Source organism: Urocampus carinirostris, chromosome 2 (assembly GCF_059441175.1).
Source record: "Urocampus carinirostris isolate Australia breed hairy pipefish chromosome 2, RoL_Ucar_1.0, whole genome shotgun sequence".
NCBI classification, from domain to species: domain Eukaryota; kingdom Metazoa; phylum Chordata; class Actinopteri; order Syngnathiformes; family Syngnathidae; genus Urocampus; species Urocampus carinirostris.
The window spans coordinates 55,531,724-55,551,034 of record NC_142350.1 but is presented as its reverse complement, the minus strand read 5'-3'; the positions used below and the strand labels follow the sequence as shown (position 1 = coordinate 55,551,034).

General features: G+C 39.4%; 1 protein-coding gene across 1 annotated transcript in view; it reads left to right on the top strand.

Annotated features, from left to right (window-relative positions):
* Positions 1-19,311, top strand: part of invs (inversin) — a 72,966-nt gene that overhangs the window by 484 nt on the left and 53,171 nt on the right. The window contains exons 2-3 of the mRNA XM_088327217.1: positions 845-944; positions 17,687-17,786. Coding sequence (XP_088183343.1) covers positions 942-944; positions 17,687-17,786 — 103 coding nt within the window. The 5' untranslated portion in view covers positions 845-941. The remainder of the gene's footprint in view (positions 1-844; positions 945-17,686; positions 17,787-19,311) is intronic.

Below are 19,311 nucleotides of genomic sequence, written 5' to 3'. Positions count from 1 at the left end.
TTCAGTTTAACTCTTCATATGGCTTTGGCCCTTCTTTTGTATTTTTGGACTCCTAGCTGAATCAAATAATCTGGACACTCGCAGAGGTGAATAGTAGATGCAGATGTATGGCTCAGAATTTGAATGTCACCTTGTGGGAATGGAACCTCCTGCATCATCAGTGATGTGAGAGAAAAGTGTATGATTCTGGTAAAAATTTGGCCCCCTAAACTTCTCAAGAGTTTGTGATCCATATTACATTCCTAATATCTAGTCACAGAAGGTATGAAAAGGCTGCACAGACTACCATTACAACATTCCCTGATCTGAAACCTACACACGGGCAAGGAAAAACAAAATGAAAAACCAGCATGAAGAAGTTGAGAAACCTTAAGTGGGGGTGGCCAAGCTGAAATCGATTTTGCAAGGGAATCAATAGATAAAACACAGTCATCATCAATGAAAAACATCATTAATCACTAATATTGTTCCAAAAGTCCAATTGATACAACGGCAAGGCTCCAGTCCACTAGTTCAGAATTCAAGCACTGTACCACAAGCCCTTCTCCATCACTTAGCTATTAACCAGGCAACAGGAAAGGACAAGAAAACAAAAGTATGAGGTTGGCATCAATTATATTGCTATAGATTATAAGTGTGTCTAAAGTCTAGATTTAAACCCTTGCACTGAGGTTACAGATCTGATCTCAGAGGGCAGAGCATTCCACAACACCAGGGCCAAAATGGAGAGCGCTCATCGAATACAATTTTGTAACACAATACTGGTATCATTCTGGCGATGTATTGTAGAGGCGTGTGAGTTTGTTTCAGTATGTAATTGATCCGCTTTCCTGTTCCCCGACAGAATGAGGGATCTGGGTCGGAAGCGGACATAGACCTTTAACCAACAATGATGCACTGATCTGAGAAATATCTGCAGAAGCACTCTTTTGAATGCAACTATGGTAAGAATACAAACCTGGTAAAAGATTAGCAACATTTTTGTTGTGGTGGAGGGTGTTCACACCTTAAAAAAAATCATGAGTGGTATAGGATTGTCCCCTCTGCTGCCAGATCGTTTTTCTCTCCCATGAGACGGGGTCACCAGAGACTATAACAAACCCTAATTATGTGACCCGTTACAGCCTAATTGTTAAGGAGATTAACTCGAATGTTGAATTGAATCCACCGCATTAATATTTGATGGGCTCAAGCTGTCTGTTGGGGTTTCACAGCGTGTCAGGAACTCACAGATGGAGAAACCGCAATATTATTTATCTATTTATTTATGACATAGCTTCATATACTGTATGTACTGTAAGGTGTTTCTCAACTAGTGTTCTGTGAGATTATCTGGTATGCTGCAAGACATATTCCAATTTTATAGAATTGGTGACAAAAAAGTGTAATAAATTACAAAAAGTGGACATTGGTCGAGTATCTGTGCTGTCTTTCAGTGACCAGCAAAGTAAAAATAAAAAAGGATTAGGAAAATCGACATTTTTTTGCACATTCAAATAACAACAACAAATCTTGATCTGAGACTATTTTTTAGTCTACAGCTGCTTTAAGTTTAAGTCTTTGTGTCTGGATAAACTGCTTCAAATATTCTACTAGTTTTTTGGTAAAGGTTTGCTACTTCTGATTTTAAACAAGCACTTTTTTAAAAATGATTTTATGGAGAATTATTTTATGTGTTTCACTTTTAAAGAGTGTGCAATAACATCTACTGCTTTTTAATGTCGAAAGGTTGGCATGTATCGGTGTCACATCCAGAACACAGGGTAGACCCAATTGCGTAACGTTTTCTCACAATTTTATTGATAGAAAGAGGAAGGGCAGCGCCCGCAATCCGGTGCTTCCTGGACGCGAGAAGCAAGTAGCTCTCGTACTTGGATTGTGATCCGAACACGGAAGTGGATCTTCCGTAGCGAGCGATGGCGGTGTGAGGGACGGAAAAACTGGTCGGTAGCCGGGACTGGGAGAGCAAGGCGTAGTCGGGTTCGGAAACGAGTCGTAAGCCAGAACGGGAGAGTAGACGTAGTCGGGGACAAAAATGGGTCGTAAGCCGGGACGGGAGAGCTGACGTGGTCGGAATCAAAACAGGTCGTAGCCGGAGACAAACGGGAGCAAAAACGGGACAGGCGTGAGTCAGGGTCGAAAAAGGCTTGCCTTGTATAAACAGAGGTTCGCAGACGGACTGACCACAGGGGACAGACAGGACTAGGTTCAAATAGTGACAGGGAGCCAATCAGAACCTGCGGCGGTTATCGCCAAATTAGCGGGCACAGCTGAGTCACATCAGTAATCATAACAATCGATCTATATGTGGCGGCAGATTACTATTTTTCTGTGGGGGAAAAAGTAAAAATATGACATGTAAAATTAAAAACTACGACAAAATTTGTTGTGAAAATGACTTACCCCTACTAGTTCCAGAGTCACAGAAGCTACAAATACTGTAAATCATGATTTCTGTTTCAGACACTTGGATTAAAGCATCTTTATATGGTGAACTCGAAGGCTTGGTGTGTCAATTTAGATGTCCTTAAAATAAGTTTTCTCTATAACGTATGTGTTAACAATGCCCAACCCTTATGCTTTATTTTCCACTGCACCTACCTGTGTTAATCACACTTTTAGTAAAGCTGTTTGGGACGGAGCACATTAGGTAGGAGGAATGGGGGGTTAGGAGTATTGCTGTAAAGTGACATAATGCCCATCCCTGTTGGTTTTCTCTTTCTATTTATTAGTGAAGCATGCAAATGGTGAAAGCAAGAAAAGGTTTGTTTCAAGTATGAATGAATGAATGAATGAATGAATGAAAACTTTTATTTCGAACATTAAAATAAAAATAGGACAAAAACAATGAAACGTAGAATGAAAAGTAGAGTCCAAACACCAACACAATCCCCAAAAAGGATTATCAAAAGAATAGTTTATTCAATGCACATACTTGCACGCTCATCATCAATGAGCTGACTGAGGCTGTAATGATGATATAAACAAGGAGATTGCGGCAGCCAGTAAAAAAGTTCCAAATTCTGTACAGATCTTTTAACTACACTAAAGCCTTCCTTTCCAAAATAGATATTCATATTTGGACAAATATTTCCAACAGGAGGTGTGCCTCAAGACATTTACAATAAAAAAGGGTACTACTTTAAATATTAATTAAATTAGTCAAGTACTCTTCATTGAGTGACACTATATTACTGATTTCAATATATTTATTCAATACATACATTTTAAAGCGTTTTCACAATTCTTCTCTGCTTTCTGTGTCTGTTAACATCTATTCCCATTTCACATTGATTTTTGTGTTTGTTTTTCCAGCTGATTATGTCCCTCCACTGTGATTCGCCAGTGGGCACGTTGCTCTCTGCACTTTAATTGGACATTTAATTAGATCACAGTTTTAGTCCAATTAGACTCGGAGGTGTGGGGGATAGGGAATGGAAGGGCGAAGAGGAAAAAGTCCCCGAGCTGATCTCGGTCTCCCTTCCGTCTTTCTCTTCCTTCATCCGTCTTTTTCTGTCTGCCGCGCCGTCCCTCTCCCGTCCCTCCCGAGGGCTGCTCATTAGTGATATAATGGGAGGACACAAAACACACAGCTCCCCCTACTCGCCGAGTGACTCAAACGACACACGGACGAGGCTACCGGGACCTTCGCGGCTCACTTTTGTACACATCGTCCGCTTTTTCTCTGTTTAATCATGTTTTCCGGGAAGCTAAAATCACGACGTTACAAGCAAACTAGCTCACGGTCTGAGGCTTTGATTAACACTGCTTGACAGGCTGCCACTCACAGCGGTATTGACCTGCAAACGCAACACAAGCATCAACAACATGCCGGGTAGACTCATTGGAAAGCTCGGGCGTGTTATTATAACACCTCGTGAGACCCCAGATGAACTTGCTTACCAATAACATAATGTGTGTGTCACTCAAATTCCAGATTTGTTTACATTTGTTTAAGCCCTCCCTGTTGTCTGGATCTCTCAAACAGCACAAATAAGATATATACCAGCTCAGTAGCCTAGATGGTAGTGTGCCCGCTTTGAGACTGGGAGGTCGCTGGTTCGCGCCTCGGCCGAGACATACCTAATTGGTATAATGGCGGCGCCCTCTGTTGGCTGCGGCTGCATCGACTCGCTACAACGGGTCAGGTGTATCGACATTTCGTTCTGTGTACATTGTTACAAAGAATGACAATACAAAGGAAATTATTATTATTATTATTATTATTGTTTTGATCAGTTGGTTTGTCACTAAGAAGGAGTATCATAACACAGATGTTTATTAGTCAGTGGTAACTGTACTTACCCACCCGTCTTACAAATGCTTCGGTATCCAAAATTCACGTCCAACTAAAATCTACCTCTTAATATGATCAATTTTCCAGTATCCGAAGTCAATGATGCTCCCACCAAAGGTTCGCTGGTATGCACCATTAGTGTCCTGCATGGTTTATCAGCTAGGTGAGACCCTTAACCCCTTCTACCCACAAGGTGTAGTCCGTTAATTCATTGGTTGGAGCCATCACGGCTCATTTCCACCATTGCGCATTGTGTACAGTACCCTTACAGTTTACACTGACATTTAATTTCCATCCATGGGCCCTGCAAAAAAAAAAGAGAGAAACATAAGGCCAGGGCTTCCCTCACGATTGTAAAGAAACAAAATATCATCACTAAATGTGAACGTGAATGAATGAATTGATGAATGAAAACTTTATTTTGAACATTATAAAATAAAAACAGGACAAAAACAATGACTCAACAATAAAAAGTAAAATAATGTTATCATAACATGTTTGAAAAGGGGTAGTAAGAAGCAGACCCTTATTTTCCCTACCCCTTCATCTTCCCTGTTAATTACATTTTACAGGTAGCTCTTCTTTTGTGTCTAATACAACAAAATATCACGGATATACATATTACATAGGTCGGATATCAATAATTCTAATAATAACAGTAGTCACATTTTATACACTAGTCATCGTAGTACCCATCTATTAACGTTATAATGCTACCAATCACTAAATATCATTGGGACACCGATGATAATAACAACAATAGCAATAATAACAGTTATGATATAATTGTAACAATAACAACTATAGTATTTCCAATCTCTAGTATCACTCATACGACATTTTCTTCATCTCTGTATTCTGCCAGTAATGTTGTTTTATATTTATATTTGAACACGTGAATAGTTGGACATTGTTTGATTTCGTCTTGTAAATTGTTCCAAAGTTTTACTCCACACACAGACACACACATACTCTTCCTGGTGGTTCTCACCTTTGTGATTTTGAATTTACTACAGCCCCTTAAGTTATAACTTCCCTCTTTCAGAGTGAATAATTTTTGGATGTTTTCTGGCACTATGTTTTTGTTGAATTTAAATGGGAGTTGTGAAGTGAAAATTTTTACTAAATCATCCAATTTTAATAATTTGGACTGCAGGAATAAAATATTAGTATGATCCCGATATCCTACCCTGTGTATGGTTCTAATTGCACGTTTTTGGAGGATAAAAAAGGGGCTGTAGTGAACTTTTATAATTATTACGTGGGAATAGAGTTGTCGATTTAGCAAGGGAAAACGGGGGAACCATCTCCATGATATCAACCGTCTTAAGACAAAAAGAGACCCAATAGTCTGCGACAGTGGCAAGGGGTATCGCTGTTTTATCATGCCAGAGGATGGCAATGAATTAAAACATTGAAAAGCTTACAATGTTTTGCATACTTGGAAAAGCGCTCTGAAAAATTGCAGGCTTTCATAACAAAAATACATCTTTATGAAGCTGAATCGAAGGGGTCGTGAAAATGCTTATTAAAAACTTTGAAACATTATAAAAACATTCTGCATTCCAGACGGACACAAAAATGGTTAGATCGCTATTTTATGTGTCCAGTGGCATAGTATGTGGAAAAGTGTGCTAAGTGGACCAATTTACACTGACTTTTTACATTTGATCATTTTCATTTGGTTGTTGTTGTTTTAACTGTGAAGTAACTTAAACTTTTGCATTTCTTAAGACTTATTTCTTGTTTAATTTATATCATGTGGTATATTCGTAATCATTGACTGAAATGATTAGTGTACCTCCAGGGCAGTTACAGTTTATTTAATGGTGGTTTGGGATTATTTGATAACCTTGGAAGGGATTAATCCCATTTCCATTCGTTTCAATTTACAATTGTTTCATTATACATCGTCACTGCTGGAACCAATTAAATTCAAAAGTAGAGATACCACTATCAAGTAATCCCTCGGTTATCGCAGTTAATGTAGACCAGAACCCCCCACGGAAAGTGGAAATCCACAAAGTAGCATCACGCCTTCGATAAAGCCCCAAATGGTCAAACTTACCTAGAGATGACTTCCTTACCGACTGAGAGTATACAACTGTAACGAAATAGCAACTATAGATCTACAAAAGAAAACACAGAACACAAAATTACAGTTGAATGAATTGATCAGTTTGTCATTATAGAAAAGTACAACAAAATTTGAGGGAATCTCCCTTCAGTGCAAGAAAGCGATTTAGAGAGAGGCTGCCTGGCTGCTCGCTAGCATTGGGTGTCCATAAATTAAGCCAGGTCTCTGCGATGTTTAAAATACAATCGTCTCGAATGTAGCAGTTTCCTTCACGTTCCTTCAGGTCATCCATTTCATGGGTAATGGATCTGGCGTTGGTGGGATACAGGCTCTGCAGGGGTGGCTTAAGAGAGTTGTTAACCTAGCCATACCAGTAGGCTGGACCCACAGCCTCACTATTGGGTTCTCCCCAGAAGCCACTTCATTTGTTTCCCAAACCTGATAATAATAATCCACGGAGCACCCGGTGGTGATAGCCATTTCAGAGTCTGAGTTATTTGATGAATTTATTTTCAATGAAACAAGCCGCTAAAAGCTAGCTTTCGCTGTTTTTTGGACTAGTGCACTGTATACCCCTGCCTATAACAGAGTCACGCCCACCCAACACACAAAGTCCTACCTAAACTACCCTCATGACAGATAGACAGCATTTGCTGTGTGTTGTCTGAACAACGATAATATTTGCAATTCAATTAAATCAAAAATCTGCAAAGCAGTGAACCGGTGATAAACGAATTGCGAAGTAGCGAGAGGTCCCTGTATTGGATTTTCATTAGTTCTGTTTTTTTCTTTCCTTGCACACTCCTTTTACATTTTTCTAATCCTACAATCTACAAGACTTTCATTTTTTTTGGAATGTTTTTAGACTGGTTTGTTTTTTAGTTTTTGTTTATCTTATGAAGTTTATTTCTTTTTGTACGACCCAAAATCAACTTGATTACGAACTACACTAATGCGCGAGACTTTAGTTTGGCCCTCTCAAACTAAAGCCGGGCCTTATCTTATTGCCAATAAATTTGATTTGAAACAGTACAAATAAGTTGTTATTCTTTTGATCAGTTGGTTTGTCACTTAATTAGCCGGAGTATGCTAACTGTGCACAGATATTTGTCATATCTGATTTCATTATTTTTGTTCACTTCCCCTGCAAAGCCATTTTTCTTTTTTTTTTAATTCCACAATTGTCAAAGTATAATTTTTTGGTGGGGGTAGTTGTAAGACACATTTTGTTTTTACAGTTTTTGGGTCATAATATGAAGTATATTTCTTTTTTATGTGACTAACGGAAAAAACTGAAAACATAACTCTCGGGTGAGGTGACATGGGTTCTTGGTTACTCCAGGGTAGGGGCAGACAACCAAAAATGTTGAAAGAGCCATATTAGCCATAAAACAAACAACCCAAAACATGTATGGAGCCACAGAGGATAAAAGCCTGATAAAAACCTTATTAGGAAGGAAACACATACTGTATCCATTTATATTCATTGGAAAACATTACGAATTATTCATGTTTGTCCTATATAACCATATACTGAAAGAGCGCCCGGATTCCAGAAGGGAGCACTAAAGAGCCGCGTACGGCTCTAAATTTGGCGGGTTAAGTAGTCCAACTTTGTTGGCAATAGAATCATCTTACTCTGTCCTTTGGTGCTTTTGTCGGTCCAGAGCCTTTTGTTGACATGATGGATTTTAGAGAAACTTGTAAATGAAAAAGCTTTGTACATGCGTCATCTAAGTTTTTCTACCAGTTTGACGCAACATAATTTACGCACATCCAGAGACAGGCAGAAAAGGGGCGGGGTGACTGTTTAGCCAATCAGAATGCAGAAATCAATGCACGCTGAATATGTGCGAAGTAGTGAAACTGCGAAAAGTAAACCACGATGCTGCTGGGATTACTGTAATATATTTTGGTTGGGGTGTGTTCAACAAAACCAAAAACAAGTGTGTCTCAGCGGGCAAAAACACATGTAAACACATACACACACGTGCATGCGGATATGCACATGCATTGTGTCTCAGTGGACACAAGTCAATCTGTGTACCTTGAGGACTCTCCTGAGGTCTAGCGTCTCTCACAGCCACTCACACAAAAACACACTCTTCAGTCCTGCTCCTCCCACTCGAAATCTGCATGTATCTGAACCACAATGAGAGGCCGTTTGAGAAGTAAATCATACTTTCTTTAACATAGAACATCTTACTCTCACTCATGCACAACTCTATTCTCATACAGACACAAAAACACTACTGTACTCGCTCATACATACTACTATACTCTCATACACACTTCTATATTCTCTCACACATACTACTAAACTCTTATAGACTCACTCTATTATGCTCTCTCACACACACCACCATACTCTAGTACACACTACTATTTTCTTACGCATACTGTTATACTTTCTCAAACACTATAATTCTCTCAAACACCATTTATATTGCTATTATTAAATAGGTTTTTCACACCTAGTGTGATAATCTCACCTCTGTCACGAAGCGGGTCGGGAAGCAGGAAGTTGGAACTCATTTGCGTAGACGACCTGTCACTTCAATTGAGAAAGAAAAGTTGTCCAACACTCAAACGAACCAAAAACAAAACAAAACAGGCTCATATGTAGGCAAAACTACAGACTAGGCATTTAACGGGTTTAAACAGAACTTGCAGGAATCTCTCAGAATGTTACAGCGAAGTGCAATAAAGTCCAACAAGCACAACAAAAATAAACAGGTATCAAACAGGCATGAACAGGTTTTCAACTAGGGTAAACAACGATCTGGCAAAGGGCAGTTCCAAAAAGCGCATTTAAGTGCCCATAGGAATAATCAGGAAATGCAGATCAGCCGGTGTCAAGGGGCGGGGCCAGCTGGGCGCTATGACAACCGTGCAGGACATGACAACCTCTCAGAGTTGTGTATGAAAAACCGTTTGAATCATACTTCCTCCAACATTTAACCATATAGTCTCACACAGACACATTTATATGCTTGTAAAAAAACACTACTATACTTGCTCATAGACACTCCTACATTCTCGGACATACCTCTTATACATACACTCCTATACTCTCTCAAACATTCTACTATACTCTCATACACAACCTAGATTGCTCTCACACACATACTATACATATATTCCCACGGACACACTAATATAGACTCACAGCCACTATTATACTCTCTCACACTCACTATGCTCCCTCTCACACACACTATCATTCTTTCTCTCACATATTTAGAATTACTATACAGTGGAGGTTTTTCACACCATGATCACCACACTTCTCAGTCTTGTTTTACCAGCTCAGTAACCTAGATGGTAGTGTGCCCGCTTTGAGACTGGGAGGTCGCTGGTTCGCGCCTCGGCCGAGACATACCTAATTGGTATAATGGCGGCGCCCTCTGTTGGCTGCGGCTGCATCGACTCGCTACAACGGGTCAGGTGGATCGACATTTCGTTCTGTGTACATTGTTACAAAGAATGACAATACAAAGGAAATTATTATTATTAATTATTATTATTATTATACTTTGGTTAATTTTGGTAAACAATGTGATGCATATGAGAGGCCGTCGAGAAGTTAATCAAATTTCCTCTAACATTTAACATCATACTCTCACACTTGGACTACTATACTCTCATATATACAAAGTCAAACCCACTACTCTCAGAGTGTGCCAGTGTGTATGATAGAGTATAGTATTGTTTGTACATGAAATGACTGCGTCTGTATGAGAATATAGTTGTGCATGTGTGAGAATATGATGTTTTGTGTGAGAGCAAGTATGGTTTACTTCTCAAACAGGCAGGGGTGTTTTCGCCATGGGCGCCGCTACCTGACCCCCCGCTTGTGGCTGTTTGACTGACAGCTGAGGTCCCGCCTAATTGCATTACCCTCCCAGGTGATTGGCTCACACCCAGGGGGCTCATTTGTCAGGATGCATGGCGGTAATGATGTAAATGAGCCCACATACATGTCACTCAGCCTCCTAGCGCCCCGCTGATTGGCCCCGCTGCGCTGGCGGGCCCGGCCCCCAGCCGAGGGACTCGGCTCATTGGTCTTTGGGGATCCAGGATGTCCCCAAGAAATGGGGCTTTACGATCAGGCATCCCTGCAGGCTAATATTATCCATCCTCCTACCTCTTTACCTGTCAGTCAAAAACTAAGGGACGGATCCCCGCAGCTTCTCTCTGCTATCGGCGCTAAGCACACATTTACGCACTCACCCTTAGAGAGCTTTGTAGGAGGTATAGGCACCTTTAAGAGGTTTGCGTTAGCTCGGGCCCTAAACTGTCTGAAAATAGGCTCGTATAAAAGTGTGTGCGTTGCCTATAATAGAGCGAAAGGCCACAGGCTTCTGTGCTGTTTTCCCACTGGTTTACCCAGCGTGCTTTAGTTTTGTCCTCTATCAAAACCAGACTCCTTCACAAACTGTGAAACAAACATATAGACACAAACACACATACTTCGAGTTTACTTTCCGTGTTCGTGTAGCACTCCTGTCGAGATTTTAAAAGGTTCAAACAAAGTGATATTTCTTTGTTAAACTTGTTGTATTTACTCAAGAGGGACTATGAATAAAGAACAAATAATGTCAGCATCAGCATGAATCGATAGGTTCACAGATAAACAATCGCTTGGCCCGGCCCTCAGCCCATGATCAATGCTTTACTCTGAGTTATTGTCTTCCTATTAACAAGCCGAGTGCTCCCTGAGGAACGGGCGTGAATGGGAAAATGAGACCGCCGCAAAGCTCGCAACAGGAACTGGCTGTTGTTTTTACAAGCTTCTTTGTTTGACTCCAGACGCGCCATCTCAAAAGGCTTTTTAGATAAATTTGGATTCACTGTAGGTGTTTCCAAAACACCCCAGTCCTCATGAAACTCTAATTGCCTCCTCTCACTGACCTGAACTCCCTTGCATCAATTGCTTTTATTGACACGTGTGTGTGTCTGTGTCCCGCCCCTGAGTCCGTGGCAGCTTAAATTTAGATTTATTTTTCTTTTTTTTTGGTCTTCTCTTGCACTTACGATTATTCATAAATCAATGTATGTGTTTACAGCAGCAGCTGGGGATCTTAATATTGAGTTGAGGATCAAAATAAGTCAAGAAAAGTCAAAAGTGAGTTTTAATGAGCTCTTGTCATATTGAATAAAACTCACTTTGATGACAGAAGAAAGACTGCATATCAAGAGAATTTCTGTTTGTTATTACAATGTTGATTTGGTTTTGAGACTATTTAAGAGGCAAGATACAATTTTTATAATGTTCATTGGAAAAAGCGTGCTCTATTGGCCTACGATTACTGTATGCCTATTTTGTGTAATATTTGTCTTACTTTACTACATTTTTTTTTACTTTTAATATACAACAACTTATATTTAAATCAAGAACTGTTCCATGCTGGTAGCTAATTTGTTACTTTCAAGTGACTGCCAATTACACTGTATCACAGTTTCTCAGTTAAGGGCCATTCACGATTCGATTGGATGCGGCAAATCACAAAATGGCTGTCATAGAAATGAATATAAATATGTGGATTTTGCTTTTTAGACAATATTACATGTATGCATTAAAACAGAATGATATGTTGACACCAGTGGAGGCGATTATGAAAAATATCAACAACAAAGTATCTCCATTGGCTGATGAACTTGCTCGTTTTAATTATTCCCCCCCTTTTTTAGTGTATTTTATTGTGTTTTTTTTCTCTGACTATTTTAATTATATATAGTGAAGAAAATAAGTATTTGAACACCCTGCTATTTTGCCATTTCTCACACTTTTTCTCACAATTTTTTATCGTAGGTGCATGTCCACTGTGAGAGAGCTAAACTAAAAAGAAAAATCCATAAATTTCAATGCACGATTTTTAAAAAATGTATTTGTGTGATACAGCTGCTGTGATACAGCATTTGAACTCTTGTGTGTCATCTAGAATTCTGACCCTGAAAGACCTAGTCCGCCCATTAGAAGTCCACCTGCACTTCGTGTACAGTATAATCATATATTATAAGAACACAAGCATTTAATACGAAGGCCATTTTTTCAGAAGCGTTCTCTTTTCTTTTTCTGTAAAACTTATTGAACGGGATATTTGTATCACTTGGATTATGATCATAATACTTATTTTACAACAGTTTTCTAACTGGACCGTTGTCAATGTGGAAATATTTTGCGTGTGTGTGTGTTAAATACTATTGTAATTGTCTACCCCAGTGTTTTTCAACCTTTTTTGAGCCAGGGCGTGTTTTTTACATTGAAAAAATTTTGCGGCACACCACTAACCCGAAATGTTATAAAATGACACTGAACAGTATGTTTAATTACAATATAATTTAGAATACCCCCAGTTTTTACAGCGCAGACACTTGACAATGACATAATATTTGCAGAAAACGATTCCTAAATGTTTTAAAAAAAATTAAAAAGTGACATTGGTTAATTTCTCACGGCCTACCTGACCATCTCTCACGGCACACTAGTGTGTCGCGACACAGTGGTTGAAAATCACTGGTTTACCCAATACGGAAGCATCCATTTTTGTGTAAATAGTCAATTTCACTAGGACTGAAGGCCAATTTTGTTTTTTAAAAGTGCTCATTAGCGTATTTTCTGGGGAAGTTTAAGGTAAATTCTGCAATTTCACTTAACTCAGCAAAACAATAATTAGTTATAGCAGGAAAAAATATGCGGTATGTTTGTTCTTTAAGTGATATCATTGACTAGAAGTGACACAAAGAGCACATAATTAATCATCGTTTATACTGCCAGAAGTAATATAATTTTTAGACTTTTGTCCTTGACATACTGTATCTTAAACTTCCTCTTCACCTAGTTTCTACTCCAAAGCTTTGCTATGCTATGTTACTTAAGTCGCCATTTCTCCAGTTTGTAGTTCAAAACATGGAAGTTGAACCTGATGTCGCATTAAACACTGGAAATCCGAACGCTCCATCTTGTGTTTGTATTTTGCGATATTTCCGCACCTGTTAGACATTAGATTGTACATTGCTGACTAATCACTGTCTATTAAGGATGCGTTCGGATGTTTGTGGTAGATTTCAGTAAAATCTTGCTAAATAAAAACAATTCTGAGCACATGTGCACAACACACAAGATGATTTACTTTTTATTTAAGGGTGGTATGTTTCCTAATGCGCTTGAAAAGGCAGGAGGTATGATGGGTAATTGCCGTCCCGCACGCACCGTCTGCCGGAGCTTTTTTTACGAGGTGGCAGCAGGGATGGGGGATTAGAAGATGTCTGATTCTTCTTCTGTGCTTTTTCGAAACTCAGATTTTCCCTTTAAAAGTCACAGTGAAGGGCTGTGCATTTCCCACCTTGGCCTACAGCAGTGCTATGTCACAATCAAGCCAAGCCTCAATAGCTAGTTTATGGTTGTAAAACCTTTACTGCAGCTACAGCTGCAACAAATATAAGAAAGCATCAATAGCAACTTTATAAAATTGCAATATTATTTAGGAATTTTGCCCTAGCTCTGCCAACTTAAAATCTGAGTGGCTGAACTGGTGGTTCGGCATTGCAGCTCTTTAGTGCTGCCGAGTAGCCCACTGGCGCTTTTCCGAAAATGTTTACAATTTGTAAATCATTGTGAGGGAAAACATGACACACACACTTTTAACATTTTCCAATGCTGTAAAAATGTGAAGAATAAATATCACATTTCAACTAGGGGTGTAACTATGAGATGGGAGGGAAGACCAGCTGGTACAAGTACATGGGTGGAAAGTGACAAATTTGACTGCCGCGCTCTCACGGGATACAGGTTGTCAACTTGAATGCAGTAAAGTCATATATTGTGACATGAAGTCATGTTTCTCAGGTTGGAGCCCATCCCAGCCATCTCCGGGGAATGGGCAGGGGACACCCTGAACTGGTTGCCAGCCAATCACAGGGCACACGGGGACAGACAACTCACTCGTTCATTCACACCTAGGGACAATTTGGACCAGCCAATGATAGTTTTTTAAATTGAAAAAATACATATTTTCACGTTGTTTGCACTCAGGGACAGTACTTCTGAAAACGTTTTTATACGTCATGACCAATGTTCCCTCTAATTTTCCACGGGTCTGAGTGTTCACACAAAGTCGGTGAGCAGCGCTTGAAACAACAGTGAGCAACCATAATCCCAAGTGTGGCAAGATAATTATTGATCAAACATTTCCAAAACTTGACATCAAGTTACATTTTGCTGAGTTTCCGGCAATGCAAAATTATTTTTCTCTTTTGAATGAATGTACTCATGTACTATTGCAAAGGTTGTACGGCCTACAAACGTCGTTTGTTCCTACAATTCTTTCACAAGATATCCATTTCTTTTAATTTCCTGATATATTTTGTCGCATAATATTAACATTTTTGGGGGCTTATTTAGTCGCTTGTAAGATACAGAACTGTACTTAATCACATTTTTTAGTGGAAGCACAATGTTGGCAACAAGATTCACTTGATATAATTGGAAATTATTTGAATGCAACACAAACGTTTTCTTCTTTTTTTCCGTGTTTTTTATCTACTTTTTTAAAAATTCCTTTAAAAAAAATCTCATTGTGTTAATTTTTTCCAAGCTGTTGTTTTTTTTCTTTTGGTTCTCTATTTACTTTTTTCCTACATTTCTTTCTTTTCTTTTTTTCTGGCTTTTTTCTAAATTTTTCCTTCTTTTTTTCTCTTCCTTTTGTTTCTTTTTGTCTCAGCTTTTCACTACTTTTTCATTTTGGTATTTTTTTTCTTTTTTGTTCTATTCCCCCCTTCCTTTAAGTCATGTTGTGCATAATTTTACATAATATTTGGTCATGTTGGGATTAAAGAAGCAAAAACAACCCGAAGAGCCGTTTAGGACCCGAAAGAGCCGGTTCCTTTTAGTGAGCCGAGCCGAAGAATCCAGTTATCCGACAAACTATACTAACTTTACTCAACTTCGTTCTACTTCGACTCGACTTCAAAATACCGCATTTAGGACACAATGTCAGGGGAACCCGTGTATTTTTACCTTTATGCAGTGTAACTTTGACTTGAGTCGCTTCTTAATTAGTAATTTTGAGCCCTCATTTTTGTGCGCTGGCTAGATTTTCTTGCGCGCTGAGAATGTGCGAGCAGTGCGCAAGTGCGCACGCGCGCAGCTTAGAGGGAAGACTGGTCATGACACTCAATGAGTTATCATCGCACGATTCAGATATTTTACAGGCAGGGAATAGAAGGCCTTGCAGGCCCTGATGGCGCACCACTAAAAAGTCACAGAAGTATTTTTTGGATGATGATGTCAAACCTCCAGTCGTGGTAAGGGCTTGGTTATTGCCGCCGGCCCTGACTGTATTTGTTTCAGGGCAATGATTGATTTCCGAGTTGTACCCCGCAGGCTTTGTCCCATATCTCATTATACACACACATAAACACACTCATAGAGAATGGAGCATGTTGCAGTATTAATGAGACATTAATAAGACATGAGAAGAGACCCCCCTCTTACATGCTCACACAGGGATCACGCCTCCACCAAGCCGCCCCTCACTCCCCAGCTGCTTCCTGTCTACAGATTAGCCAGCTTTCGCTGGGCTCTTGTTAAGTGGGGCCAGGAAGAGATTTAACCCCCTCAGCGGGGGGACACGCACACACCGATGCCCGTTCGCTGTCAGAACACATCAGCTTGCCAATACGTTATCAGAATGTCTTCATTTCGGGCTTGACGGCCAATGGGAAGTCTGGTGGATTAAATGATCTTTTTAACAGCGAGGGGAGGCCCTTTATTTGTTGTTCGTTTGAGGCAGGGGTGTGTGTGGGAAGAGGAGGGTGGTTTCAACTGTGAGAGGATTTCATTTTATTCTAAGTTTGAATTTTTAACTTTTTAGGAAAATAACTAGCCAGCATAAGAAAATTGCAAAATCTTTACTTTTACATTTTCTGATTTTATTATTTAAAGCAGTGGTTCTCAACTGGTCCTCCGGAACCACCATCCAACCCTTATTAAAACCCGAAACCCAAATCAATAAAAAAATGCATTTCTCAAATGTATTGAATAAAAGGATTCTGAAGCATGTGAACGCACGCATGGACCAGCTGGCAGGGATGGGAAGCTGCGTCGTTTCCGTCATAGACTTTCTGGACTAGTTTACAGGTTGGGGGCGTCGCTGCTGTCCGGACAAATATTCAACATGTTACCTAGTGTTTACTATGTTTGTGTACTGTAATGCTAAATGTAATTCACCCTGGTCATCCTGGAAGGGGGATACCACTTGTGAGGTCCCTTCTCAAGGTTTCTCTTTTTCCTCACGCTGAGGTTCTGAGTTGTTCCTTGCCCGCAGGTTGGTTTAAGATCGGGTAATTGTGTCATTGTAATCCTGTGCAGTCCTTTGAGACATTTTTATGATTAAGGGCTATATAAATAAATTTGACTTGACTTGACAATACAAACCAAATATAGTATAATTTAAAAAAATAAAAACAAAATGAACAGCAAAACAAAGTAATAATATTTCCTTTAATACTCAATTAGCTGCTTTTTTAATGACATCCAAAACGCTTCAATTCAGTAGCTTCAGCTATTTATAACAGACTAAAACTGCTCAGACATTAAATGAGATATAGATGTCAAGTCATGTTTATTTGTGACTCCCTTAATCACAAGGAGTCTCAAAGGGCCACACAGACCACAGAGTATTGCAAACAACGGACTATTATTACACCATCCCTGATGTAAAACCTACATGAGGGCAAGGAAAAACTCAAAACCTCAGCATGAGCAAAATTAAACCCTGAGAAGGGACCACACTGTATTTTATCTTTTTTTTGTAGATTTTTAAATATTTTAATTGCATTTTCTGTGCTTTCCAGTGTTAGTGTTTTTTATTGAAATTTAAAGTTTATTCTTTTCTTTTTTCTTTTTTTCCTTTTGTAATTGTAATTTTCCTTTTGTTTTTATTTTTGTCTTTTTCTTTTCCTTGATGTATTTTTTATTAGTGAAAAATTAGAATAACTATGTTTTAATCGCTCCATTTTCTAATCTCATCTCATTAGCTGCACCGCTTATCCTCAGTAGGGTCGCGGGGGTGCTGTACCCATCATTGACAAATTTGCGTTTTTCCAAACAGATTTTCTCATACGTTGTACACGTCGTAAATGCATAATAAACGTACTTTGTACGGCAAAACCGTACAGGTTGACAGGTATGAAAATTCTACTTCGCCTAATGCTTGAGCGAAATCAGGTTTGAGAGGGCTTCCTACACATTTAAGCAAGCTAGGGCTTCAAGTTGAGTTGTGACCTTATGTGTGCTTATGTTTCAGGCCGCTGCGCCTTCTGGCCCGGGCGCCGCCCCTCTAGGCTCGCAAGTTCACGCTGCTGCTGTCAATGGCGACAGGAATGCTTTGCTCAAACTCATCACTGGTAAATAACACGCACCTCGCTTCATGTGCACAACTCGGGAGACCAAAAGTTTAACTACTACATTTTTTTAGCACAATGCATATAAACTTTAAAAAATGTTTTTTTTTGTTACTGCACACACAGTCAAGACTTTTCACATTAGTATGTAATACGGGGGTGCTTTATTGATTTTTGCAAGGAAATTTTGTGCAGAGAGGTCAGAGGGCAAGGTAAGCCCTTGCAGAAAACCCATGTGGCCAGTACAGAATTTTTCCACAGCAAATAGAAAATGGATGTTCATTTTCTCAAATTAGTCAATGGTTCCTCGATATGCAATGATTTAAATTACACAGGAGTTATTGTTGCAGTTTTGAGTAATTCCAAGACCTCCAGGTAGTGTTGGGCGCATTACCCCAAAAAAGTAGCTAGTTAAGAGTTACTTCATTAATTAAGTAATTGCCCCCAGATTCACAGTTCTAGGATCACAGATTCCTTAACCACGGGGGTCGTAAGGGCACCACTTCCTGTGGTGTGTTTTGGGCAAGCTCAACCTAGTGGCGCTCATTCCTCTCCAGGCTGATTGTTTGGGTATGGGTTTGTTCCCCCATATGAAACGGAGAGTACTGGTTGCCACGGTTAGCAGTAGCAAGAGAAGCCTACTGATCCGTCTCAGATTCAGCACCTTTATCATCTGGTGGCAGTTGTTTTTTGAGTAAAGCGTCATTCTGCTTTTCAGAGATGTGAATATGAATATACAGACGCTCCCCTTTTTGAGACCATTCGACATGCGTAAATTCGTACAAACGAACATTTTGTTGGGGATGTCGGAAAATATCCGGACACTGCTGTATGTTAGATTTTGTATGCACCTTTTTCAGAGTACAGGACATTACTGTAGTGCTTCTTTCCGCCGTGCATCCATTTAATATGGTTCGTTTAAAGTGTAAAGAAGAGGCAAGCTGTTTTTTATGAAATGAAAGTGCAATAAGAAAGCTTGATGCGGTTGAGAAAATGGTGTGAACTCTTTTCCGGCCACTTTTTACCTGGGAGGAGGACCTCTTGAAGCGCATGTTCCAAAAGTAAATTAAACTCAACTTTATTTATCTTTATAGAGCATATATATGACATGTTTATTTTTTAGTACAAACAATACAGGTTACTCATACAAGCGTTAAACATACTTGTATAAAACCTAAACATACATTTCATACAAAATATAGCACTGAAGCAACTTACGAACAAATTCAACTTACAAACGATCGTCCGGAATCTCGTTCATAAGTAGGGCAGCGTCTGTAGACAAATGAAGCCTACTTAAAATTTTCGAATGAAGGAAGTTAAGGATTTAGTGTCAGTATTGTCACACGCTGCTGCCCGCCAGTGCCAAGGTCCAGATTACTGACACCTAAAAGTAGCGTTTTACTCTGAAAGTAGTCTAGTAACAATATACCGTATATTCTCACACTGAAGCAAACCCTCTAAAAAGCTTAAGAATAGCCACATAATAAATGAAATGGAAGAAAACATGTACACCAACCTGAGAAAG